The sequence below is a fragment of the Ornithodoros turicata genome, chromosome 4 (genome assembly GCF_037126465.1).
Source record: "Ornithodoros turicata isolate Travis chromosome 4, ASM3712646v1, whole genome shotgun sequence".
In the NCBI taxonomy this organism is placed as follows: domain Eukaryota; kingdom Metazoa; phylum Arthropoda; class Arachnida; order Ixodida; family Argasidae; genus Ornithodoros; species Ornithodoros turicata.
This window is the reverse complement of record NC_088204.1, coordinates 80,152,166-80,178,989: the sequence shown is the minus strand read 5'-3', so window position 1 is coordinate 80,178,989 and position 26,824 is coordinate 80,152,166. Positions and strand designations below refer to the sequence as shown.

The 26,824-nt window shown below is 45.5% G+C and overlaps 2 protein-coding genes across 7 annotated transcripts in view; both read right to left on the bottom strand.

The window, feature by feature from the left end:
• The window catches only part of LOC135392064 (mucin-2-like), a 132,967-nt gene extending 126,415 nt beyond the window's left edge, over window positions 1-6,552 (bottom strand). For all 4 annotated transcript variants that reach the window (XM_064622706.1, XM_064622707.1, XM_064622708.1 and 1 more), the window contains exon 1: window positions 6,337-6,552. The gene's annotated coding sequence lies outside the window, so the exon portion shown is untranslated. The remainder of the gene's footprint in view (window positions 1-6,336) is intronic.
• A 1,867-nt stretch (window positions 6,553-8,419) lies between these two features.
• Window positions 8,420-26,824, bottom strand: part of LOC135392062 (protein singed-like) — a 61,137-nt gene continuing 42,732 nt past the window's right edge. For 2 of the 3 annotated variants that reach the window (XM_064622704.1, XM_064622703.1), the window contains exons 2-8: window positions 23,771-23,965; window positions 22,576-22,816; window positions 16,108-16,337; window positions 15,361-15,533; window positions 14,528-14,684; window positions 11,416-11,714; window positions 8,420-10,123 (exon numbers count right to left, since the gene is read on the bottom strand). In XM_064622704.1, coding sequence (XP_064478774.1) covers window positions 9,918-10,123; window positions 11,416-11,714; window positions 14,528-14,684; window positions 15,361-15,533; window positions 16,108-16,337; window positions 22,576-22,816; window positions 23,771-23,952 — 1,488 coding nt within the window. In that variant the 5' untranslated portion in view covers window positions 23,953-23,965 and the 3' untranslated portion in view covers window positions 8,420-9,917. Of the gene's footprint in view, window positions 10,124-11,415; window positions 11,715-14,527; window positions 14,685-15,360; window positions 15,534-16,107; window positions 16,338-22,575; window positions 22,817-23,770; window positions 23,966-24,649; window positions 24,750-26,824 lie in introns of those variants that run through there. The other variant, XM_064622702.1, reaches the window with a different exon arrangement.

The following is a 26,824-nucleotide window of genomic DNA, read 5'->3' as shown; positions in this document are numbered from 1 at the left end:
GATTAGGCGGTCGCGCTTCAGGTGCTCCCCCCCCCTATTATGCACAATTGACGAAGTATCGGCGTCTGGCGTCGTCCCAGCTCCGAACTGCACTTAAAACAGCCAGGGGGCGCCGGTGTGTATTGCACGCAGAGCGGTGAAAGATTAAGACTGCTATTAATAGGGCTGCGTGTTTTTGTGACAGACGACAATTTTTGCTCCAAAGCACGGGATGGGAGAAGATCTGCGATGCGTTGCTAAAAGTTTCTAAATCGGACATGAGTTTGGAAAATTTTGCGATACCAGCTCACGAAAACGCCGAAATTAATCTCAATTCGAAACATTCGATAAGTTTAGAAAATTTAATTTTCGGTATCCGCGTCCCTAAAAATGTCGAACGCCGCCGCATTTTGATTTGATGTACGCGATAAAGGATTAGTAAATTTTCCGTATTTGCGCCCTAAAGCGCTCAATTTCAACGCGATACATCCGATAGGAGTTTAGAAAAAACTCGGCTTTAAGAACGTTTCGGTATGAGAAAACGTCGACAAAATGTACGATGTATTGCTAAACGACCCTGATGGGACGGGACATATATTTTATGTTTGAGTTAAAACTCTGCACCGAAAAGCAGGAGATTTTTGAACATCACGCACAACCAAAGATGTCTCCTAACTTTTTTTTTTTTTTTTTTTTAATGCGAATGCTTACAACGGGGATTCATAGTTATGTGCTAAACTGAAGAGATCCGGGCCGCTGCAGTTTCTTTTCTGGGCGTAAGATACTGCACTGGCCCTTGCAGAAGTCCTCATTACTCGGTCGTAACCAGAATCAGAATAAGTTTATTTAAAACATCCGAAAAAAATCATAAAAACATACGCCGGTAAAACTGAAAGCAATCGGGGTTAATACGAAAAACTTCGCTTTCGGGGGTTCCAGTAACAGCGAGCTCAGCCCCGACGACTGGTTGACGGTTGGAATATCATTTCATTTTATGTACAGAATGCTTGATTCAAGCAGGAGCTCTTATATTACAAGTTTAAAAGTAACATGGTTTTGCTTTTCATTGTTCCTTAGTTTCACGTAAAGAATTCAGACTCGATAGAGTTTATGTATTTCCTGTAGTCGATGAACAACATTTGAAATAAATTACATTTAGGAAGAAGTATATCGGGAAATATTTGCTCCTGAAACTATTATTTAATTTGTTTCTCATTAAACAAGGATATCAAATTCTGCTTCAAAACACAGTACAATAGAAGTGTTTTTTTTTCCTGGTCTCTTAAACTATTTTTTTAAAGAAAGGGTTCTAAGGATTCGAGATTTGTAAGATTCGTGGATTCGCAGAACCTCCCTTGGATCCGGATCCGGAAAAATTCTGGGTCCGTCCTATCTCTACCCTTTCGTTTAATAACGGCGAGCGTTAGAAGACCGTTACCGGTATAGCCCTGTAGGCTACCGCGTCTACCGCACCCTATCAGCCGGTAAGATTCTGAGTCACGATCTCTGTCATTGGTTCCGGTAGTCACGGTAAGTTAACGGGGACGTTATCAGTTATGAGTAAAACATCCATCTTTGCACCCGTCCCAACTCCACACCCTTAAAAATGAACTTATAGCCAACCATACTCTGGAATGATATCGTTATATCTGCCCTGATTTGCTGAAAACGGGAGGCGTACGCCTTTTTTGCGACACTTACGCTGTTCATAATTGTCACAGAAAAGGCGTACGCCTCCCGTTTTCAACAAATCAGGGCCGATAACGATATCGTTCCAGATTATGGTTGGCTATAAGAGCGTGCTAAGCGGTGAAGTTCATTTTTAAGAGTGCATCCTTGTCTAGAGAGTCACTTCGACATTGGAGTCACTGAGTAGGGAACACCATTTAGTGACTCAACTGGGCACGAGGGCATTTTGGACACTTCCCAAGGCTGCTTTGACAACGTCCGGTTCAAAAAGTCTAGACCAGCTCAGCGCCTTGCCTGTTCCTTTCCCTCCTTCTGTGAACCCTCTCCTCCTCAAAGTGGACAAGGGAGCACACATTGTTTGTTTGTTTTAAGGGGAAAAAAAATGTCTTCCTCAAAGGATAGCTATACTTGTTGCAACGCAGACAGTAAGATGGGACAGGAATAACCAGACTTTTCGAGATGTATTCGCCTTGCCGCGTGACCGTGATACACATGTCGGTGTTGTCTTCGAGTTCTTTCGCGGCAGGGTTTTTTCTTTCTTTTTGTGACCATGTCGAGACCACAGTCGACGCTTTTTCTCCCAAATTTTGGATGTTAACTCGCGCATAGAAAATAAACGACGAAAAACTCCCGATTTCACGGGAAAAACTCCGAAAAAGCCACTCCGACTACGCAAAAAAAAAAAAAAAAAAAAACTCCGAGAACTCAGAACCCTATACGCCCTTAAAACGAAGGTGGTGTTGGTGGTGCTAATGAAAGAACTCGCGAACCTTCACCGCAACACACGCTGAAGGCCACACTCTTAAAAATGAACTTCCCCGCATAGCACGCTCCTAGCCAACCATCGTCTCGAATGATATCGTTATCTGCCCTGATTTGTTGAAAATGGAAGGCGTACGCCTTTTTTGTGACAATTATGAACAGCATAAGTGTCACAAAAAAGGCGTACGCCCTCGTTTTCAACAAATCAGGGCAGATAACGATATCATTCGAGACGATGGTTGGCTAGGAGCGTGCTATGCGGTGAAGCTCATTTTTAAGCGTGCACTCATCGCACAGAATGATCGCTCCCGATTTGAAGCGAGGCGTACGCCTTTTTGTGACAATTAACGTAGTTGCATAAGTGTCACAAAAAAAAAGGCGTGCGCCTCCAGTTTTCAACAAATCGGGGTAGAGAGCCATATCAGGTGGGATGATATGGTTGGCTAAGAGGATGTTATGCGGTGAAGTTCTCTTTTACGACGCTTTCAGACATATGTCGGCACAATTCCCTTAGAAGTCGGCCCAGGACGCACATTCCTCCAGGGAGCCAGTCGTGACGTTGCCCACCCGCACTCTTAAAAATGAACTTCACCGCATGGCATGCTCCTAGCCAACCATCATCTCGAATGATGTCGTTGTCTGCCCTGATTTGTTGAAAAATGGAGGCGTACGCCTTTTTGTGACACTTATGCCGTTCATAATTGTCACAAAAGAGACGTACGCCTCTCGTTTTCCACAAATCAGGGCTGATAACGATATCATTCGAGATGATGGTTGGCTAGGAGCGTGCTATGCGGTGAAATTCATTTCTAGGAGTGTAGTGCCCACGGAGTGCTATAGCCTAAGAATGCTAAAAATGTCTCGGCATCCAGGTCACGTAGTAGACTAATTCTTTTTGATTCGTGTCGCTCGCGTACAACGTGAATATATGAATCACCAGCTTTAATGTGTCACAAACCATTCAAAGGACTAGTGACACTTTGACGTGTGTGATTCATTACATTGTACTGCACGCCGGAAAAAGTTATTTCTCTCCATGTCTTACTTGGCGAGATAGAAATCCTCAACACCCGTATACGGTACACTCTTAAAAATGATGGTGGTGGTGGTGGTGATGTTGAAAGGGCTTGCCGTTGTCGGCCTCACGTATGTGGGCAACGTCACGACTGACGCCCTGAGGAAATGTGCGTCCTGGGTCGACTTCTAGGGGAACTGTGCCGACATATGTCTGAAAGCGTCTGAGGAAAACCCAGGAAAAACCCCAGACAGCACAGCCGGAACCGGGATTCGAACCCGGGAACCTCCGAGTCTAGACGTGACATGGCTAGCACGCTCTTAAAAATGAACTTCACCGCATAGCACGCTCTTAGCCAACCATCATCTCGAACGATATTGATATCTGCCCTGATTTGTTCAAAACGGGGGCGTACGCCTTTTTTGTGACACTTATGCTGTTCATAATTGTCACAAAAAAGGCGTACGCCTCCCGTTTTCAACAAATCAGGGCAGATAACGATATCATTCGAGATAATGGTTGGCTAGGAGCGTGCTATGCGGTGAAGTTCATTTTTAAGAGTGTAGTCAGAGGCCCATCGGTGGGAACAGAAAATGAGCTGGCTTTGGGTTTACTTTCGTCTCACAGCTAAGCGAGATTCATAGCTATGCGCTGTTCACTTGTAAAACTAAGGCACAAAATCTACACTGTAAACGCTAGTCTAACTGGGGGTCTTACGACACTAATGATTTAGTACGTATGCGCCTTGAGAAATTCGAGAATCTTCTTAATCTATAATTCGGGGTTATATATCTTACCCGTCACGCGCTGCATTCGAATGTGATCAGGTTAAATCGAATTTGCGATCCATACCGTGCCTACAATACCAACATATACATGCTCAGTTCTGAAACTTATAGCGTTCCCCACCAATAGCAGGGTAGATGACGACCAATCAGGTGTGCATACGTTTTTTTTTTTTTTTTAATGACGGGGCTGTTGAACCGAAAGTAAATTCAGACAAAAGTCAGACAACAATTTGGGGGGGGGGGGGGCATAGAAGTCTGACAGAAATGGGATCTACTCCTACCCTACTACATATATGCCCCACGGTACAAGTTGACGCTGGCCTCTCCTTTGCGTAACCCTATAAATAAACTAAAAAAAAAAAAAAAAGTGGCACAAAACCGCCAAGCAGAGGCGTCGCTCCCACATCTGTTCGAACGGCGCGTAAATTTGCAGCCCCTCCCTCGAAGAAAAACTACCGCACGCCGTTTTCTGGACGCTTTTTTTCTTTCTTTTTGCCCGTGTACAGAATAAAATAAAACCAGGTTCAGCGCAGACAGTGCAAAAGCTGCGCGCGCGGCCCCGTTCTAAAACGCACGTGGGGTATTTTCGCGACAACGTATATTAGGCGGGAACAAAGCCGTTACCTTCTCTGCTCTCCCCAAGTGCCACCGCTGAGGCCGTAAACCGGGGGACAGATAGAAATACTCGGGAAATCGCGCGCGAGATAGAATGTAGCTGCGCGCGAATAGCGAGTCTTCATTTTGAGCGAACGCGAAAGTGCCGTCGAAAGTATCTACTGGCGAAACACGCTTCCGATGCACGCGCTTTTCGCGCGGACTTGACGAATACGTGCCGGAACAGCGTGTGGACAGCTCGCGAACATTGCTTTTCGCAATTTTTTAAAATACATGTACTGCGCAGAAATGTAGGGCAAAACAGAAGCAAGATTAAACCGCGGTGATTGCGGTAAACATAGCCATTCGCGGGCAGCAAGATCTAAGTTGTAGAATTGAGAGTAATGTCGCGTCCCCATTTCGCAAATACTATTTTTTTTCTTCTGTCCTAGCAATCGTGAAACATTAACTGGAGGAAAAAGGTCTTTTGTCTGCGGGGTTAGATTCGCTGTAAGAGTTGAATATGTCCTCGCTGCAGGATTAGGCGAGGGCAGTTCGCCAACATAATTTTTCCGCGACCTTCGTCGCTAGGACCGAAAAAGAGCCAGAAACACAAAGACAACACTGTGTCCTGCGAAATTAAGACACGGACACCAATGAAAAAAACGACAGTCGCAAGAAAACTGTAAGGTTAAGTCGGAAGGTAGACTGTTGCATGGAAGTTTTCACGAAAGCGCGAATATTTGGCGCCCTGATAATAGTTTACCCTTCCTGCTGTCTTGTTTTCTCTACTTAAAATCGTGTTTCCGGACGTGTACCTATATCGGAACGCTTCATAGTATGATGAACTTCTTCAGGTTTCTGAGCATTCTCCGTTTCCACGATATCTCGACTCGTGCACACACGTAACTTTACACAGTAACACAGAAACTTCCTAACCCGCGCCCGCGACAGAGCGTTACGGTCAAATGGAACATGATACGTTCGACTTCTCGTTTTCATAGTGTAATGCAATCCCGGCACAACCCCCTCCTGTCTACAAGAACGAGCGGTCTCACTTGTTGTAATCAAACCCGGCTTTTGACGCGAGTCGACTTTGAACCGCGTTCTCAAGTCAACCCGTTCACTCCGCGCTACCTCAGGCAAATTTAGCCGAGATAAATGTGCCTAGACGTGTAACTGGCGCTGACTTCACTCCTGGCATCTCAAAAATGCCTCTACCATTTGCTGACTTGGCACAGGCTCAGCCCATCTTGTACGTGCGCAGCTTTAACCAGAGGAGCTGCCTTATTGAACCAGTTCTTTGAAGCACGAACGCAACTCAATCGCACACCAACCGTGACAACGCGACAAACAGAACCACGAAGCACACCTCATTCTGATTACGCGTTGCAAACAATCGCAACAACGGCGCAATTATTCGAAATCCACCTCAAATTGCCTGTAACGAGCCCGCGAGCTACCGAGGCGAGGCTGCCGCTTCGCCGGAAAGAAATGCGAACGACTCACCGGACACTTCTCACACTTTCCAGCGGCGATTTCGTCGCAACTTTGCAAATATCCGTACGTTCTGGGTATCCAAAATGTGTCACACCAACTTGACAAACACTGCCACTCACAAAACACGGTGCACATACGGTTTTAGACCACCATTCCACGACTCAAGTTGGAGAACAAACATGGACGGAGCGCGCAATGCGGGTCTCGGCGGCGTAGTAACACGACGTCACGCTAGGGGCAGGGTGTTCCGAGCCTCCTATTGGTGAAACAGGAGCAGAAAAAGTTTCCGGCCAATGAGGAGAGAAGAAGGCAAAAAGTATTAAAACAAAAGGGCGGAGACTCGGCTTCAAGTCAAAATGGGAGCGCCGACTCGTGGAGGAGCAAAGAAAGAAAAAGGTTTTTCTCTTTCTTTTTTCTACTGTCGTCTGCATTATCTCTCTCGCAGTGGCAGGTATAATCACGCCGTGTTTTTAGCGGTTGCCAATGCAAAGGCTCGGCCGGCTTTGCTGCCTGCATGTGAAAGGGAGGTGTATCTCACGTACGGAAGGAATAATCTGCTCGTAAATCAAAATAGTTGAGATCGACTGCGAGAACGTGCTGGAACTGTCGCCGGTACAGGCAGTCTGTAACGTGATCAAGTGCGCAAGTTCAACTTAGCACGTGCAGACGGAGCCGACATTTTTGCGCGTAATTTTCGTGCTCTATATTAATTAGGGTTGAGACGCAAAATACGACTAAAAATTTTCACACCCTGGAGCGCTTTTCCGGAGCTTGCTCCGGCGTAACGCGGGCTCAGCGTGCTCAGATATTTCCTCACCACCACGTTTCCACCGCCGTAGTTCATGAACCATGGTCGCGTCGCTGTTACCTATAATAAATTTGTCACGATGGCCGGGATGTGTAGGAATCCTGAGAGAGAACACTCACATGTCCACGCTTAATTGCTACCCGCCAACTAATTAGCTCCTGTCCGTCATTCTGCCTGCCAGGGGCTTGCCCAGGATTTCCATCGTATGGGTGTGTCCGATTTCCGTATATGTATCGAGGTAGGGGTGTGAATTTGTCAGAAAATGTTGGGGTTGTTGTGAAGGACCTTGATTTGAGGGAGAAAACTATCAATATCAACGAAATTGCTTCTGGATTGAGCTAAAAATTCGTTCCTGAGCAGTGGTTGAACCAGAGCGGCCAGGGCAATCAGCCACACACTCTTAGAAATGAACTTCACCGCATAGCATGCTCCTAGCCAACCATAATCTCGAATGATATCGTTATCTGCCCTGATCTGTTGAAGAAGGGGAGGCGTACGCCTTTTTTGTGACACTTACGAACACTGGCAATGTCGTCCCAATATTGGCCCAGGATTGGACCAATACTGGGCCGGCATTGCCAATGTTCATAATTGTCACAAAAAAGGCGTACGCTTCCGGTTTTCAACAAATCAGGGCAGATAACGATATCATTCGAGATGATGGCTGGCTAGGAGTGTGCTATGTGGTGAAGTTCATTTGTAAGAGTGCACACAAGGGACAGATTGAGATAACGAACCAATTGAAATCCCATGGGAACAATGACGATTCTAGTAACTGCTTGCTTGTAGGTGGTGCCGGCATCAACTTTTCGTCCTCCGGGGGGGGGGGGGGGGTGCACCCCCCATTATATTCTCGATTTTCTATCTGTTGTCCTAAAGCGGCTCCTTCCTGCCCCAAAGGCTCCCCCCAGCTCAGGGGGTTCAATTGCACCCCCTCCTACCCTCCCATACAAGCCGGCACTGCTTGTAGATTTTCACATTTTGAAGCAATTCTGCACTCAGGATGTTTTTCTGCAAATTATATATATATATATTTGTAAAATGTGTACAAGTGTACGGGCCTAGTGCGAGACAACTTTAAAAACTGTGGGCTCTCGAAGTGTTAAGTGATGCAGTCAGGAGTGGGAGCTCTGCTTTCCTATCCACAGCACCGCACATGTGTATCAAACAAAACTCGAGACAAGACATTTCTGACCGAATTGACACCCCCTGAGGTGAAAGTTACGGTGCTCCTTGCCAAGATTCTTTGCCAAGCAAAAGTCTGACAACACACGCACAAAGAGCTCTTTACACACATACAAAAGTTTTATTCAACGCCGTCAAAAGTACGCAGCATTATAAAAACTGTATATCCGACAGCACTGTTTGCAGGCTTTTTGTTACGGCGACAAAATCTACAGCAGAAGTTACGCTACGATGATTTCGAGAATGCTCGAGCAATAGCATGAAATGCAATTCCCTATTCGTATTCCACACGTAGCACTTTTGCATCGCTTGAAATGTACGTACAAAAATTCGTTCATGATTTGCAGAGGAAAAAAACAAAACAAAAAAACATGGCCTGTAGCAAACTGAAGCTCGATCATAGCAGTCGTAGTGGCTTTTTTAAGTAGGGAATGTGACCGCTGAGGGGAAATTTGTTTTTGATTGTGGATGTTAAGTAACTTTTAAAACGGAGGACAGTTCTGCATATTTGTAAGCAGGGTGCACGAAATAAATACTGCTGCTTTGGCAAGAGCAAGAAAGGCATATTGTGTTTTCCAACCTGTGGTTTCCAGCCAATAGCGTGCACTTCACACATATGACATTCTTTGTCCGACACACATTGGTACACCTGCACATTCGAGGCATATTTTGTGCCTGTGCACACTAGACTAAATTGTTCAACAGCTGATTCCAAATCTGCAGCAAATATGTACTATTAAACAATCTTTCAAAGAAACAATACAAATACGTATGCACCAGCTTTCAAGATGCAGTAAACCTGACATGACAACTCGTATTATGCGACTTCCAATTTTTGCTTTACCATCACAATAAAGGTACGTGTGCAAATGTCCCATTTTAATCACATGTGATACATGACACATTATGGAGCTTTTTTTTTCTTTCTTTTTTCAGCAGCACGTCGTTCCTCCACATTACTGGCTGGAATGGACTGTAGTTTCAGTTGGTATAAGAAGTATGGGCTTGCTACTCGGGAGGGGAAGGTTTAGAACCACGTTACAGTGGCACTGACACTGATATCTTACACTACAGTGATTCCTATTGAGCAGTTTCGATTCAAAACGGGAGGACATTGCTGGAGTACATTGTTCGACCAGACACACTTCGAGACGTTGTACACAGATCACCATAGTTCATGGAAAAGCCTACGTGTAAACGCACATATTTGTTCAACATGTGAGCAGGCAGTGCCATGTTATCCACTGATGCATCCTAACTTGTGATTTCTTACGTATTCTCTGAATCGAGAGAAAGATAAAAAGTCTAGGATGTTGGTTACTGTCTCAACCGAACGTTCAAACGTGTCGACATAGTGTCCGCGATAATAACAGCCACGAAAGTAAACAACAGACTATAACTCAATACTGTAATCAAACTACCAGTGTACAGAACTACCTACCGATGGCAGTAAGCAATCCTGGCAGTGTGCAATTATATTTTTGAGAGAAACATATAAAGTTTACTCCATCCACTGGGCCTCGACCATTAATCGAGGCGAGACCAATAAAGTCCTCCTCCCACTAAGGTTTATATGCTTTCGGATCTGTCAAAGTGCTCAATATTCCCACAAGGTGGCTTGGCTGGCATCGCTGGGTCCCACTCGGAAGATGCCGTTCTTGTCCGCGACGAGGTACGCGCCCTCGGCGGACTTGATGTTGAGCCGGGAGGGTTCGCGGAGCTCGATGTAAAAGCCCTGTCGTCCCTCCGAGTCGACTGCGATCGAGCCGTCGTCGCCCACGCTCCAATATTTGCCGTTGCCACCTGCAATGTTTGTGTAAGGAGTGTAAGTGACTGCGCAAGTGGGGGTTCCGGATTTCATAAGGTGCCGATAATTTGCAGCACCCACAACACAGCACCCACGGCGGCAGGAGATAAGCCAGAAAGGATAACTCGTGTAGGTTCCTGATCCCAGTATTTAATTTTTTTTAAATAAACTAATAAACATATTTAAAAAATAATAAAAATAAATAAACACGTCCTGCTGTAGATTTGTGTGTAGTTGTGACAAATTTATGGCCAAAACGCTTAGTAAATTTGAAACTCGAACGCCAAGTTTATTCCCACTGGAAAGCCAATGGGGTTCGTTTTCGCAGTAATCGTGAAAAATTTTTGGATTGTCGCGGGGTTCTATGTTACATGTAAAGAAGGAACATGTCAATGACAGTATGTAACAGCACACAGTGACATACTTTTGTATACTGTCTGTCACTGCAGAAATGGAACAAGGTGATATATGACTTGGCATAATAAACATGATCTAATGTGCTTTTCGCAATCGAGCTCTGCACAAAATGGAGCTAGAAGTCAGCCATATATGTGCTAACAATCACAAAAGCTAAGATTGACATGTAATTCTGCAAAAATGTCTATTTTACTCCGCGCATAAATCGTAACCAGGTAGGCCTCGACTAGCAACAGAACAACGCTTTGGCAGGTCACTTACCATAATTGCCTGCAAGTCATCTTACAATATTTCTATACTTCGTTACTAAAAAAGATGAGGTGCTTTGAAATGCAAGACAAAAAAAAAAAAAGAACAGCTAGGTTCCTACTATGTATATAGATGTGCAGAGTACAAAAAACAAATGTAGCTTGAAAAGTTGACAGATAGCAGGATCTTGTAGGCTGCACTAGACGTACCGCAGAAAGAAATTATACTTAGAGCCTGAAGTTTGAGTTTTACCCGATTCTTCCCCGAATTTGCACCCCAAATCGAAGGTTGGCTCTTTAGGGTGAAACCCGATTTTTACCCGGCAAATCGCCCTCATTGAGACGTACGTAGGAACGCACTGTAACTTGTTTTGCAGGCAATGCAGTTACATCGCTTTTTGTACCAAACCAGTACAGTTAGTTTGAGTAATTTCCCCCGATTTTAGCCCGATTTTCCCCCGAATTTGGCATACTGGAAGTTTTCCCACCCGAATTCGCACAATTTGGAGCACACGTTTATTTACCCGATTTTTACCCCCCCAAATATTGAAAAAAATATATTTCCCGAAAACTTCAGGCTCTAATTATACCGGTGTTGAGTGAATAGCCGAGTTACTTCTCACCTTTGAAGTAGCAGAGGCCGCGTTCCGCCCTCTCCACAATGATGGTCTCGTACTGCGCCTTGTTGCATTCGAGCTTCGGGGAAGACGGACTCTTGTAGCCGACAAAGCCCTGGTCGCAGCGGAGTACCAGGAGGGGTCGGTTCACCAGGAAGAAGTGGAACCGGGCAGCCTCATCTCCAGCTTCGCAGTTGGCAAACAGGTGACCACTCTTTTTGGCGCCAACCAGCTTGCCGTTGTTGGCCACAAAGGCCAAGCTTCCGTCCGGCTGCCAGGACAGATCGAAGAGGCAGTTGGACGATCTGGGACACGAAGGATATGTCCTTGATTTTATTATCTTTGCCGCGCTTTCTGCTCCGATTTCTTAAATCTTTTTATTATCTTTATTTATTTATCTTTTTATTTATTATCTTTTTATCTTATTTTATCTTATTATTATGATTTTATTACTATTATTTTATCTTATTATCTTTCTATTATTTTATTTATCTTTTAGCTGCCAACCCAACCGCTCTAAAAACGTGTTTTCACTGTTTATTATGTAGCACTGTAGCACTGTTTTATTATTTATTATCTTTTATCTTATTTTATTATCTTTGCCATATTTTCTGCTCCGATTTTTTACGTTTTTCTGCTTTTTTTTTATGCCACCAGAATCTGTGTACATATAGTGTCTATAATGTACTTTATAAATATATATATATTTACTTCGAATATAATATACTTCAATCATGTATAATGTATATATAATATACTATATATACTTATATAATGTACTTATATAATATATATAATGTACTTCGACTTTCATCCCTTGTGTATCTACCGGTTCTGGTTTCGGCTCATTTGCACAGCGAAACTTGGCGATTTATAATCACAAGGTACGTTCGCTTCTCAGGGTGTTTAAATAGGATGATGGATTTGAATGATGACTGGCTCCAATTCTGCTATCTCGCATTTCCCAGAAAACATCTAATGAATAAATTAATTAATGAATTTCAGCTAATTAGTCGTCCAGTAGTTTCATACGCTGTCCTATAGGATATCCGCCTGGCCGCATAACCTGCCTGCCAAAGATGGCGTCAGCGCTGTATTGTCGCAGCTTTTTTTTAATTCAAAATCTGTGTAAAAAGAAAATACCCCGTATAATGAGCAATTATTACAGCGTTTAGTCCCAAACCCACGAATTTTAATACACACTCTGCACGTTTGAATAATTACAGATTAAACTGTGACACACACTGTTCACACATGTAATCTAACAAAGCACACGCATAAATTCTGTTTCTTTATGGTCACGACATTTGGTGATGGGTTTCCACCAGTTGCCTCCACCACATTGCTGATATGTGAAAAAATATAATGTGTTTTTGTTTAAAAATTTCTGGATATTTCTGGTCAAGCTCACAGTTTGTTGTTTTTGTTTCCTGACCTGATCAGTGCAACCTAGGTTTAATTAAGAAGTTGACTGCAAAAGAATACTGTGTTGTGGTGACCGTGTAGAAGAGAGGTGACTAAACAAGTGATTGTGTCAGAGGACACCAGGGGCAGATGCAGGGGGGGGGGAGTGATTGGTCTATCGCCCCCCCTCAAAACAGTAAAAAAAGAAAAAAAGGTTAGTTTAAGCATTGGGTTTCCCCGCTCGCTCCTCCCCACTACGCGCTTTGAGAAAGAAACCCCCCCCTCCTCCCCAAAGTGAGGGGGAAAGTGCATGCATGTACTGTATTATTACAGTATTCTGCATTTGAGCCTTATTTGAGCTTTTTCAATTTTATAACTTGGAATTGGAACGTACGACACCAAGATTCAAACGTTTAACTGCATTGAGTAGTGTGACATAACATGATCCACGTGAAGGTTATAGCAGGCCTTCCACGTCGTAGTCAAAGAAAAACTGTAGCAATTCAATTAGTTAGCGAGCGAAAGTACGTTGCTTCACGGTAACTTTAAAAAAAAAACGATATTGGGGTAAATGCAGCTTTGAAAAACTATTGCCACTCAAGTTATCATCCCTAAGCTTCCCCCCAACCCCGACAAGCTTTAATGCTCCTACTTCAATACCTCTTGTGTACGGACACCTCCCTTCAGCGGACGAGAATCCTGGTCCCGTGGGTGTCCGTACCACGACCTACTAGATTATAACGACCACGTCATAATCGGCAACACCTATGACGAGCCCGTCCGCACGATCCGCTGCGGATCGTGCGGATCCGCTGCGGAACGCTGCCAAGCACTGCGCGCTAGGAGCGCTACACATCAGCCTGCGAGATCTGCATCATGATTGGACAATGGAAATTTGAACTAGCAGAAGCTGACGTAAGACTTCCGTAGCAGACGACAGCAACAGCTCCTATGAAAACGCTTCGAATGATGATGATATTCAACTTTGGAAAGAAGCATCTCCCGTGGGACGTCCACCACTTGTACAAAAATACTAAGGTAAGCTGAAGTACAAAGTATTGTAGAAGTTGAGGAAGCAATAACCGGGCCGTTGAGTAGCGCCACCACTAGCTTCCAAATGCGGCGCTGGGGAGAGGTGCCTATGACATGGTCGTTATAATCTACAGGTTTTCCTGGCGATTTTAATCCAAGTGCCAGCTAAATTAATCCATGCCCCATAAAGTTTGCATGGCACATGGATTAATTTAGCTGGCACTTGGATTAAAATCGTCGGGAAAAGCTGTAGTAGGTCGTGGTCCGTACTAGAGAAGCTTCACTGCATTCTGAAGAACGACGAAACGAAGCTGGAAACTTCTATGTGAAAAGGAAAACAGAAAAGGTAGGGCCTTTTCTGTTTTGCTACGGGTTTCTGTGTTTGGCTATGGGTAAGTTTGTTAGCCATATTTTCCAGCTATTTTCACCAGAAGTGGTAACTAGCTACAGTTACAATTTACCGTCCAACAATGGAAAGTAACCGTTCCAAGGCTGGAACAGACAAACAGACAGACACAATACAAGCCTCAATTTTTCGACTGACTGTGGAGAACATGGGCTCTCTCTAGTCGCTGAGATAATGCAGACATTACGCCTAAGGCTGTTGCCACCCCTGTCACCCTTCAACTGCCGGCCCCTGCATGCAAAGTAAGGGTGTGCAAAGGGACTATACTTCACCCACCCCTTGTCAGCATTAGCTTGAATGCCAGAGGAACTCTCCAGTGTCCAGTACTTGTCTTGCATTGTGCGAATATACCAGCGACCCGTTGCTTTGTCCCACTCTAGCTGAAAGGTCTCGTGGTCAGAGATCTCGTCCTGGTTGGATGTGACGTCCACTCCTGCAGAAAATGATTACGAGTCAATTGTAGGAATTACATTTCATGGGTTCGCGTACAGCATTTGCGAACAAAAAGCATCGAAATGTGAGAAAAAAATGTGAATGCCACATTATTAATTAAACACTCATTAATTAAGACATTAAAATATGCACTGCTGGCAACTGCATGATGACTACAAGACATGACCCTACAGGTTTTGTTGCATCTGTATGGCATGCAAACGAGAAAAGCTACCGCAATGTATAGAGCACATCACAGCGGGATGGTTTGAGGATGCACCCGGTAAGTGTTGGCAACTCTGTAAGGTTACTATCGTTGCTATAGCAACATTTGAATAGAGAAGCCTGGGAGAAGCATACACCACACGCACCCTAGCAGATGATTTTGGAAATCTGTATAAATGTGTATCTATATTTCCACAGGCACTTTGAGGGTGGAATTTGTGAGCTGACATGACAACATTGTGCACGCAACATCATAACAATATTGACATAGCTTACAATCAACAGTTTTCTGGCGCCAAATATTTAGACAAGAATGATGGGAGGCAAGTTAACAAATCCGTACACGACTGACTCTTTACATGCATCCTTGTACCACAAAGATACAATATTTAAATTGGAATCTTGTCATAGTTTCAGAATTTCTGGGTGAATAATGTGAGGGTAGTACCGACCTTGCTTTACAGAAACAAATTTTCCGTTGAATCCCACAAATGCTGCCTGCGGGATGGAATCTTCTAGAGAGAAGAGCTCGTCACGTGTGACCGAATTGGAACGTGTTCTCATCACAGCCTTGGAACCGATCGGTGACAGATAGCGGAGATTCATGTCACGCAGTGTCAGGTACCTGCATGAAGGATATGTTTAAATAAACTGAATAAATAAATAATATTTTCACGTGAAAATAGCACAATTCTTTCTAGGGACATTTGAAATTATGACTGTACAATACTACAGCTACAATGAATAGCTACAATACAATGCTACAATAGCTACAATGAACTTTGCCTCAGTGCCTCACGTTGCCTCAGTGTTGTTGTGGGTTGATTTGATAACAGAATTTCTGCCATAAACAAAAACGTCAGGGAGATTTAAAAAAAAGGTAAATGATATTACGACATGGTTCAGGTAAACCGTTACAAAGGTCGACAGTAAAAGCAACAGGCTCAGTCTATATTATCTAGTTCTGAATCTAACCTTTCTAGGTGCTGCTGTAAAGACAACAAGGTGAGGATGAACACAACGCAAAGTAAAAAAATTAATACCAAATGCAATGTGAGTCTATAGTAACAATAATAAAAACTAAAAGACACAATCTTGTCACGCGTAAAACATTTACAGGAGCACAATCACAGCTGACGCTCACAACATACGTTAAAGAAACACATTTGAAATTGAAGAGACGAAGGAGCGACGCTTACCCCGAATGGAACTCAAGGCTAAAGAGGCACTCTGGAGCGCAGGATTCCGCAAGTTTTCCGTCGGGACAGAGATACTTGTTGTTGCTCGTGTGGAGGGCATAGCGTCCATCACGGAACTCAAGAGTGAACAGCGTGTCTTCACCCCAGGGAGTCGGAGCGTCCACCTGGATCTCATCGCCGGCTGAAGAGAGGCGAGCAAAGCGACGTCTGCCTGCAGAACGGATGGTAACCTGGAAAGTGGAGGAATGGCATTTATGCGGGGATTTCCGTTCACGTTATGTATTTTTGGGAGCATAGCTGTATGGCAAAGCAGGGATTTTTTGCAGTATCTACTACGCCCCTCAACACTTCAACGATGGATGTCACAATTTGGATGTCCTGCCACTCAAACAAAAATCCTGTTCAAGTCCCTGCAAGGTACGATTTGACAAGTAACTCGGCAGGCTACAAATACACTTTTGGTGAAAGAATATTTATCAAAATTTTTATTTCTAATACTCTGCAAACTCATGAGGTTTATAGCAGGGGAGTGATACATATACAACACACACGTGCGTACAGAAACAAGTGAGTACTGTACTGCTGTACACCTAAACGTAGCTACAGCTGAAGTACTTGAGAACAAGAGCTGGTAATGTACGAGGTGTGTTCAAGTCAAACCGGGACTTTGTTTCCCGGGTGTGCAAATGGCTCGCGCTAGTTCTTTTTCATCATTTTCACACGCGACAGGCCTCCGCGTTCACCACGCGGTGGTCCAAAGTTTGTGCAAAACAGAAGACATGTGATGGACAAGATGGCCGACAACGCGGTGAGCGCGCACATGGAACAGCGAGTTGTCATGAAGTTTCTCGTGAATGAAGGCGTAAAGTCATCTGAAATTCACAGAAGACCTCAGGCTCAGTATGGCCACGATACACTTGGCCGCAGCAAAGCGTTTGAGTGGTGCAAACGGTTCCGAGACGGCCGTACATCAGTGCAGGACGATCCTGGCCTGGGCGGCTCAGAGCCCAGTGTCAGAGTTCCTGAGAACATCCAACTTGATGAGCGCCTGATCCTCAAGGACCGACGGATGACATGTGTCAAACTGGCTCGAAAGACGGACCTTTCTGTGGGACTATCATTCATGAACACCTCCAGTTTAGGAAAGTTAGTGCCCGTTGGGTCCCGAGGCAGCTCTGAGTGTTTGACCGGCAGAGAAGACTGGAAATCTCCCAAGTGCTAAGGTACCGTTTCAACACTGAAGGACAGCCGTTCCTTGATCGGATCATCATGTGCGATGAAACGTGGGTGCCCCATTTCACTCCTGAGTCTAAACGCGCATCAAAACAGTGGAAGCATCCAGGCCCGCCAGCTCCCAAGAAGTTCCGAAGCACCCCGTCTGCGGGTAAGGTCATGGCCACGGTTTTCTGGGACAAGGCTGGCGTTGTTCATGTTGATTTTCTGCCCAGTGGTACCACCATCAATAGTGCATATTACTGCCAGGTTCTCAGGGATGTGCATAAGGCGCTGAAGCGAAAGCGGCCGGGCCTCATCACCAAAGGAGTTCTCCTCCTACAGGACAATGCACGCCCACATACCGCGCATCTCATGACACACACGTTACAGGAACTTGGCTGGGAGTTGCTGCCACATCCCCCTTACAGTCCAGACCTCACCCCCAGTGATTTCCATCTCTTCGGGCCACTCACGGCGTTCCTTGGGGGCCGCCACTTCAACTGCAACGACGAGGTCAAGAATGCGGTCCGATCATGGCTGGTACGCACCGGCAAGGATTTCCACTCTGCTGGAATCCAAGCCCTCGTGAAACGCAGGGACAAGTGCATTAGTGCAGCTGGAGATTACGTCGAAAAATAAAACTAATTTCTCGCCTGTAAGTTCATTTTACTTTTGCTAAAAATGAAAAGTCCCGGTTTGACTTGAACACCCCTCGTACATAAGAGCTATAGCTGGGTTGTACCTAAAAGCTATGGCTGGGTCATACGAAACAGTATGGCAGGGTTGTACGTAAGAGATATGGCTGGGTTGTACAGCTCTCGTCAACCTTAATAATAACACTGGGAAAAAATTCGGTCTCATTTCCGAGCGCAATAACAGCCACCCTGGAGTCACTGGGGGAATGCTAAGTGAACAAAATCCTTGTGTAAAACTAACATAATACTTTTGTTCAATTAAGATTTCCTCATGGCCCCAAGGGTTCGTGTAATCGCGCTCGGGAACGAGACCATATTTTTCCGGTGTTACTATTAAGGTTGACGTGAGCTGTACCTAAACGCTATGGATTGGTTATGCCAAAAAGCTGTGGCCGATGTACACTCTGAGCTATGGCAAGGTTGTACCTAAAGCTATGACTGGGTTGTACCTAAAAGCTACGGCTGGGTTGTACCTAAAAGCTATGGCTGGGTAATACGGCATGGGTGCGATGGCATCAGCGCGACATTCCGGTTTGGTGATAGAAATGACATTTTGAAATCCATGCGGATAAAATGCGGATAAAGCCGCGTGCCTCTGCGGCACGCGCGGATATCCGCATCTTTTCCGCAAATGAGCATCAGTGTCTGCCGACGTCCCCCAGGTGGAGCCACAATTAAGAGGTCGGAAAAAATCCAAAATGGTGTGGAAGGTGGTATAATCTCTTGAACTGCTATTATTGGGCAACTATATGGATGGCATGTTGTTCTCGCGCAGTTTGAATGCTAAAAAAACGCGTGTAGCTTAACATGTGTCATGTAGATTTTTATCCCACAAATGCAACTAGCGAGGTTGCGGAGTTTACGCGCGCGGATACCATACATGGCTTGCACGTGACGTCACACCATAGCAGGGATAATACTACGATACAATATTACAATGCAACATTATTATTACAACGACGTAAACAACGAGAATTGGCCGAGGCACACCGTAAGCCTCGTACGCCCAGAAATTAACGAACCCAAACAACTCAGGGAAAAGAGGTGCTGACGCCACACCCAGGTTCGATTCTTGGCGTCAGCACCACTTTTCGCGGGGTTGTTTGAATTTATCATTAGAAATTCAGCCGAATTAACTCTACTCTGGAGCGCAAGAAAAATATTTTCAGGAGACAATTTGCGACAACGCGTCTGCATTTTTGGGAGCCTATAGCATTAAAAAAGGAAGAAAGAAATGGAAATATACTAATAGTTCTATATGTCTCAGAAGCCAGGCAAAGTCCACATTACCCACTAGCTTTTGCTCCGTCTATGCCAGGGGAGAAGTGAATTTTAGAAAAATATTTTATTGTGATGTGTAAGAACCGCGAAGTAGGTTAGGCTATGTATGGCGTACAGACGTGTACAGATAGAGAAATAGATAGAGAGAGGTAGAGGGAGGTAGAGATAGAGGGAGGTAGAGATGGAGGTAGAGAGAGAGAGAGAGAGATAGAGCAGGAAGGAGTGGGGGACAGAGCAACACCTCCTAGGTAATAGAAGGCCTGTGCGCTAGGTCGCACCGGGAGACCTGCTGTTCCAACTGTTGGTGCTGCTATGACGTCAATGAAAGAGCGAACAACAGAAAGCTCAAAGCAGCTCGCAAAGCTCACGCAGGCGTCCGTTTGTGACTCTGCTATATCTACGATGTGTTGGACAGAGGGAATTAGCATGCGTCCTGGGCAGACTTCAGGGGGAACTGTGCTATCACCTGTCTAGAAAGTCTGCCGGAAAACACGGGGAAATACGGGGAAAAAAAGATCAGTAAGTAGGATTGGCACTTCAATCGGTCAAGCTTGATTAATTTTGCACTCGTCCGGCAGCATTTTTTTTTGCTTTTTTGTTGGTCATAATCTCCTTCTGATGAGGAGGATGAACGCATAAAAACATGCTCCATTTGGTTCACTGTTTTGTTTTTGTTTTCTTCGCTGGCTGAGCCCGTAAAAAATTGAAAAGAATTGAGAGAATTCTTTTAAAAAGGAAGTGAACAGAGCACGTGCGTCTAAAACGGGCTCCTAGCGAACCAAAGTGTCAACGACACCACTAAACTCAAATTCCGCCGAGGAGAACAACAGGGACAAACATTATACAAGCAGACCACACCAGCAGAAAAACGCAACTTCTTCGAACAAACGTGAGACGTGCGCTTGTTCAGCACTGGTTGTGCATATGTATTAACTGCCGGACGAGAACCGTGGGGTGGACGATATATATTTTGAGCAAACATTATTTGGGGGCTCGTAATTAAGAAAGGTTACGGAGCATGCTCAGTATAGCAGGCGACGCCCGTGAATCGATTCTCCCGCCTCTTATTTATATAGGGAAGCAGCGTGCACGCAGTCCATAAAGTTCATCAGCCTCCGCTGGAGATCGCAGATGCGAACGGCAGTTCAGCAACAGACGCTGACGCAGCACACTCGATATCGCAGCTCTTATCAGAGTACACGCTGTGGTCTCAGACACGAAGATGCCACGTTCCGATATGTCACTGTCGGGTCATTTATGATTCATGTTTGTTATCAAAAGGAAAGCAAGCAGAAGTGTGTGACAGGCAGTGCACGCGTCGCTCTGCTGAAACACGAAAGTCGGCTTCTCCGTAGCGCACCAGTGTACGAGGTGAAGCCGTCTTTACTGCACTATCCAAGCAAAAAAATGCCCTAGAGAAATAGCTCCGTCCTTTGAGAACGTGTCGTGTTGTCTTTTTCTGTTCCGTGTCTCTGGTTTTTTATCGTCGTTTTTACAATGTACCAGCTCGCCGGCACCCTTGCACTTCTACCAGAAATAGCTCCGATTTCCAGCGTTCTCGTGGAACGTTTTTCGACCTAGTATAACGTAGATTGCAGAAGCTGAACGAACAAGCAGAGTGGTGTGGGTTCGTGTCTTAATGACGTTTTTTTTTTTTTTAATCTGTGAATGAACAATACTATAACACCCGTGTTTATAAAAAGCAAATATATATCTTTCGGGTAGGGTACCTCTGTACCTATACAGACCGCACCGTTCTAACGTGTACCCCGACGCTCTGACGCGTACCCTAGAGAAGCAAAGCCACGCATCGCCTGAACCTTCCTGCTAGTATTTCGCGGTAACATCTTTCCTTCGAAGGACGTGTGCGACAAAGGTGCCTGATGACGTCACGCATGGCCAGCGTTCCGTGTCCATCGCCACAGTTAAGGTTGACCGAACTGCCGCCAGATGGCCAACGAGCCGCCGACCATAAAAGTATTGCGAGTTGAGACATTCCTTCGCTCTCTGGAACCAGAACGGCCCTTTTGTTTGACCTCGGAAGTTCATAAACGCAACGTGATGCTTTGAGGTGCGCCCAAGCCGAAAGATCCGGCAATGTTAGGATGTTTAAAAGGGGTTGCGAGATAGATGCGGTTCATTACGTTGTGCACGGGTTGTACTGCACACCAGAGTATGGAGAAAAAAGAACTATTTTTCTACGCGTCATATGAGGCGAGACTGATCTCTTGAAGGAACTTCGGCTTGGAGTTCCGACATCAGAGCCTCTACCATTCATATCCAAAATCTAATGGCGAATTCGGGTGGTCATTTCGGAGCAACTTTTTTTTACCAGATCTCAAGCAGTCATGTTCGCTTGGTCAAAATGAAGCAAATCTCGCATGTTCGCGTGGCGCTTTCCGAGCGCTCGGAATTTGCTAGCTAGCACTTTTTTTTGCCCGGTCTCAAAACGATCGAGCAGCAGATTGCTCAACTGTATCCGGTGTCGTCACATCCGCACTGCAACGGTGGCGAGTGCCCTCATTGGCCCGCATGTTGAAATCACGTGGTTTAGCAGACGACAGAACTCGAAGACTTGCGACCGCGACGCCCCTAGCGTGATCCAAGTATACCTAAAACCGCTAGATTCCTAGCAATCATGTTCGGGTGGCAACGGTCACGTGATCCAGCTCGGTCACCGACCTAGCAATTTTTGAGCGCTCGGCCGTTTTCCTACGAAATGACCACCCGAATTCGCTATATATACGTAATATGTAAAATCTGTGGGCGGCATGCTGGGCAGACGCAGGGTGGTGCTAGAAAATCCCTGCCAACCATCAAGTAAACTAACTATCGTTCTGCTAAAGTCACCGCGTATTCACACCAGCGTCATTCCCCCAGAAGCGGAAGATGTGAAAAGCGTCATAGCTTTCTCCTGTCACGTGAGATCGGGCGCTCAATGTCGTGTCTTCACGTACTCTGCTAACCGTAGGGAATATCCTGCTACACAGTCACAAGATATTCCGTAGCAGACGACAGGAAAACACGCTGACGGTGTCGTCTGCTAAGTGTCGTTTGCTAAATGCGCAGTACGCCATTCCCCATATTCCGCACCGTATGAATGCTCAACATAACATGGGACGGAACTTGGTCTCTGTAAGCAGTGTTTTTGCTTTTTCTTCCACTAGAATATTCCGTGAGAATGTCGCTCGTGTGAATACACGGTCCAACCTATATCACCGGATATACCTTCCAGCGCGCAAGGTGCAGTCACTGACAAACCATGTAGCAGTGTTACCTGTGGCCTGGCAGCGAGATGCACAGTCCACAGCTCGGCAGGTCCTGGTGCCTTGGCAACGCAGACCAGCTGGTCGGAAGAGGCCCCCAAGAAATAGCCTCGGTTGATGTTCTGCAGGGCCCACTGGCCTTTGGCATCCCCGGAGACGGTGATGTGGAACTTGCAACCGACATCACGTTCTTCAGCGTCGCACGTGACATTGCCGAATTGATCCACAGCCAGGTAGCGGCCCAGGTGAGACCTTAAGAGTGGTTATGGTTCTCTGTTAGCACCGCGAAGCACCTGCGGCTACGAGCTGTGTACACATGGGAGTGGGACTCATGATGGTGTTCAGAATGCGTCCAGGATCGATATCAGGGAGAACTGTATAGCAACATTCGTCTGACGACGAAGGATGTCATGCTGTATTCACTGGGCTATATGTAGGGAGTGACTTCTTCGGGTTAAACCCGATTCCGCCCGGTCATCCCCCCCCCCCCCCCACCGAACTGACCTCCGACCAATTCGGGTTAAACCCGATTTCTGCCCGAATTCCAGTCACTATGAAATCCTCAAGTGACGTTTCCACTGAAGACGAACAAAGGTCGCCACGTGTAACGCATGTAAGGATGGGTCGCTTACGTTCCCAGCAATACACCCATGTGTGTCTGTCAACACTGTCTATGCCTTCGGGGATTACCGCTGGAGTGTCACAATCCCGCAAAAAGAAAGAAAAGAAAACAGAAAAGAGAGATTAGGAAAGGACTTAATATAAACAAGAGGAGAAACAAAAACACCCGATAACACCCGGTGGCACAATTATCGCCCGATTTCCCCCCGAATTGCAGATTTAAAAATAGCGCCCGATTTTTTACCCCCCGGATCTGAAAAGGGCATTTAACCCGAAAAAGTCACTCCCTAGCATTATGTCGGTGGTAAAACTGTTTACCAAGGTCAGGATGTTGAGTCATATATCCAACGCTTGCACCCAATACAAAATCGTACTGAGAGAATAAGCCACTGGGAGAGAGAGAGAACTGGGAGGGAAAGAAATAAATTGTGAGGAGGGGATGCCCTCTCTCCCAGCGTTCGGAAGACGTTCATTTACCGAGTTGACTTCGAAAACGATAAATCAAAATGCAGCTGTAGAACGTCTCACTGCGTACAGGTGTGCGCGTGTCAACGTGAAATATGAGTAGGATATATATGTACATACTTGAGGCAAATGGCGTCGTCCTCTTCGTACGGCTCCAGGGTCCACAACTGCTTCTTTTTCAGCGTGAGACCATTGGCGTTCACCTTGAAGCCAAACGTCTCAGCGGTCAAGTACTTGTTCTTGCCATTCAGCAGACCCACGTTCCAGGACAACGTCGGTTCACCAGAATGCCCGTTAAGCATCTTTAGCAGTGTCCTACGAGGAATAAGGACAATAATCAGCGATGGCCTACGAGGAATAAGGACAATATACTTATGCAGCATGAAACTGAGACTTTGTGTCCTGTGAATGATCCTCTATAAGGGACCACAAACTCGTTGACGAGAAGTGACCTCCCTTTTTTCATATTTGTAGGGGAAAGAGGTCTTACACGTAATTATATAATTCGGTTGAATGATGGCAGTTGAAGAAGAGGCACCAGCAGCGGGATTCGAACCTACTCCCTCAGATTTCCGGTCCCATCAAGAGATGCTACCAAGAGATGTGTTTGTCCCTGTATGTTTAATGGCCTCATCCACTACGTGAAAGAATTCTGCTATGTCCACGTACAGTTACAATCATGAGTGACGTCATATCACTCGATCCGTTGATGAAGGTATCGGTTCAGGTACCTTCGCATATTAGGCACCTCAGAACATTAGTACCTCCATGCGCCTTATTACGAATGGTACAGGAGACAAAATATGAAAACAACTCTTCAAGTGAAGAAGAAGGTCAGAATAGTCGGGGTAGAACACAATTTATGGCTTCCACGGGTCTTACAAATGGCAGAGAAGAGAAAAAGCTCAGTCTGCAACGCGTAAGAACTCGTGGTGTTGCGACATCGAAGCGTTATACTTAAGAACCATTATAGGGTTTAAAGCGCCAGAGTATATTTACATGTCACCCATGCCCATCAGCGCTGAAGACGTGATGGTAACGAGTGACCTCTGCGTAGGAAACATCGTCTGCAGGTCCATCTTTCCCGATGATGCAGTAGGACAACACAAAGAACAACACTGTCCACAACTGCGTATTCTTCTTCTTCTTCTTCAGCTGCAGGGACATCTCTCGCGACAGCTGGGAGGACATGCTGAACTTCGAACGTCTGACAGTACATTAAGAACGTTCCGTATACAGATAAAAGTTAAATAAATAAAACAATACGATCAAACAAACAAAACAAAGCGTCGTAAGGTGACACGCTTGTACGTTTATTTGAAATATGCTGCTATGCGAAAGCTTTATCCTACTGCATTCAGTTGGAGTTGGACGGACTAAAAATAATTAGGCACTGGTAGGTATTTCTCTATGTGAAACAGATTTGCCAGATGTCAGGTGGGTTCGGAATGTGTCTCGTGTCTGAGGAGAAGTCTCTCTCTCTCTTTTTTGTTTTGTTTTTGGAGCTTTATATCACGTGTGCTAGAAAAAAGTCGAAGAATTTGATTTCTAGTTAATTTTAAATTTAATTTATGTCTGTCACAGGGCGACAAGATTGTTTTGTGGATTTTTGTCGTTTAACAGTTGTTGGGAGAGTCAATTTGGAAGAACACACTCTGGTTCGGTGGGCCATGACATCTTCGGGATGCTCAGATTTATGGCGTCCAGATGCTTGGTTAGACTCGTGGGGGAACAGTCCACGTTGAGAAACACGACACCTCGACGCGACTGTGTTTGCGCCCTCCGGGTTGTTCTTGGTACCCCGCGGTGCGATCAGTGCTGCTGCTTTCGCGTTGTTCGGACCGAGTACATTAACCAGATGCCACGTGTTGTAGTCTTTAATTTTGTTTGGTTGTTTTGCTGAAGCCAGGGACTTGGGAGTCGGCTTCACACTGATGCATTGACAGAAGAAAATTATTGTTTTTGCGTAAAATGGCAGCTGTGTTTCGTGACAGAGGCGTGGTGACCTTTTCTCAGAAAAAGGGGGGATGCTCCGTGCAGTGACATTTGGGAACCCCGTTTCCCGAGGTAATATAAGGGGTATCTGAGGGAAAGTGGGGCAGTCGTCGCAAGGTGGTCAGTTAAGAGTCCCAGCGAGAGAGTGGTGGGGAAGTTAGAGGAGTGGCGGCAATATACTGCAGGTGGACGATGATACAAGTTAGAAATGTGTGTGAAAGCTGACTGAGTTCGGCAAGTGTTGTGACGCGTGTGAGTGAAGCGACGACTCAAGGGACCCACCGAGAACCACCGTCGGAAGTAGGCAGCGATTGACCCCCTCCAAGACATCGCAGAACTGAGCTAAGTGTGACTGTTTGGTTTGAAGTGGTACTGGCTCTGTGTAATCTCAGTTTTTGCAACATTATTGTAGCATGAGTAAATATGTTGTTGATTGTAGCTCTGTGTACGTGTGCAATCGTTCAGCCACTGACTGCAGCCGCTTGACTCGCTGAGTCCGAATCATAATTAGTCACGGAGTTCCAGACATTACTTGGTATCGTCACCCGAACCCGTGACAATGTCCTTTGACATGGCAGGTGACATGTCCGACGTTCAGTACTGAATATACAGTGAACCCTCGTTATTATGACCATGCTCGTTCCCTAAAATTTTCGTCATAATGCGGAATTGTCATATTAACGCGGGGGATTTTCAGAGGTTTCACTTCATTGTTCCCCAGGAGTATGGTCGTAAAGTCCGTATGTCAGATTATCGAGGGTCATATTAACGAGGGTTCACTGTATATGAGCACTGCTTTCGATCTGTAGTAGAGTAGTAGCGTATCAGCACGCTGCAGGAAATCCTGAGTGTATGCTGCTTTACTCAGAGCTGCATTCACAGCCACTCTTAGCGTCGTTGCACTTTTTCTCATTATCTGCAAATTCGCGTTTGTCGTGCCGTGCGCTATTCCGAGTGAGTTAGGGTAGGGTAGGGTAGGGTAGGGTAGGGTAGTATATATCGTACTCTATCGACTATGCTTACGTAATGGATAGCGTTGGTGGCTCTGCGCATACGCAATACATAAACAGAGCCTTGCGCATTGCGCAGAACCACCACGCTACCCCTCACGTACGCAAAGGCGACAGCGTACGATATATTAAAACTCACTAGTTACTGTGTATTCGCACGAACGACATC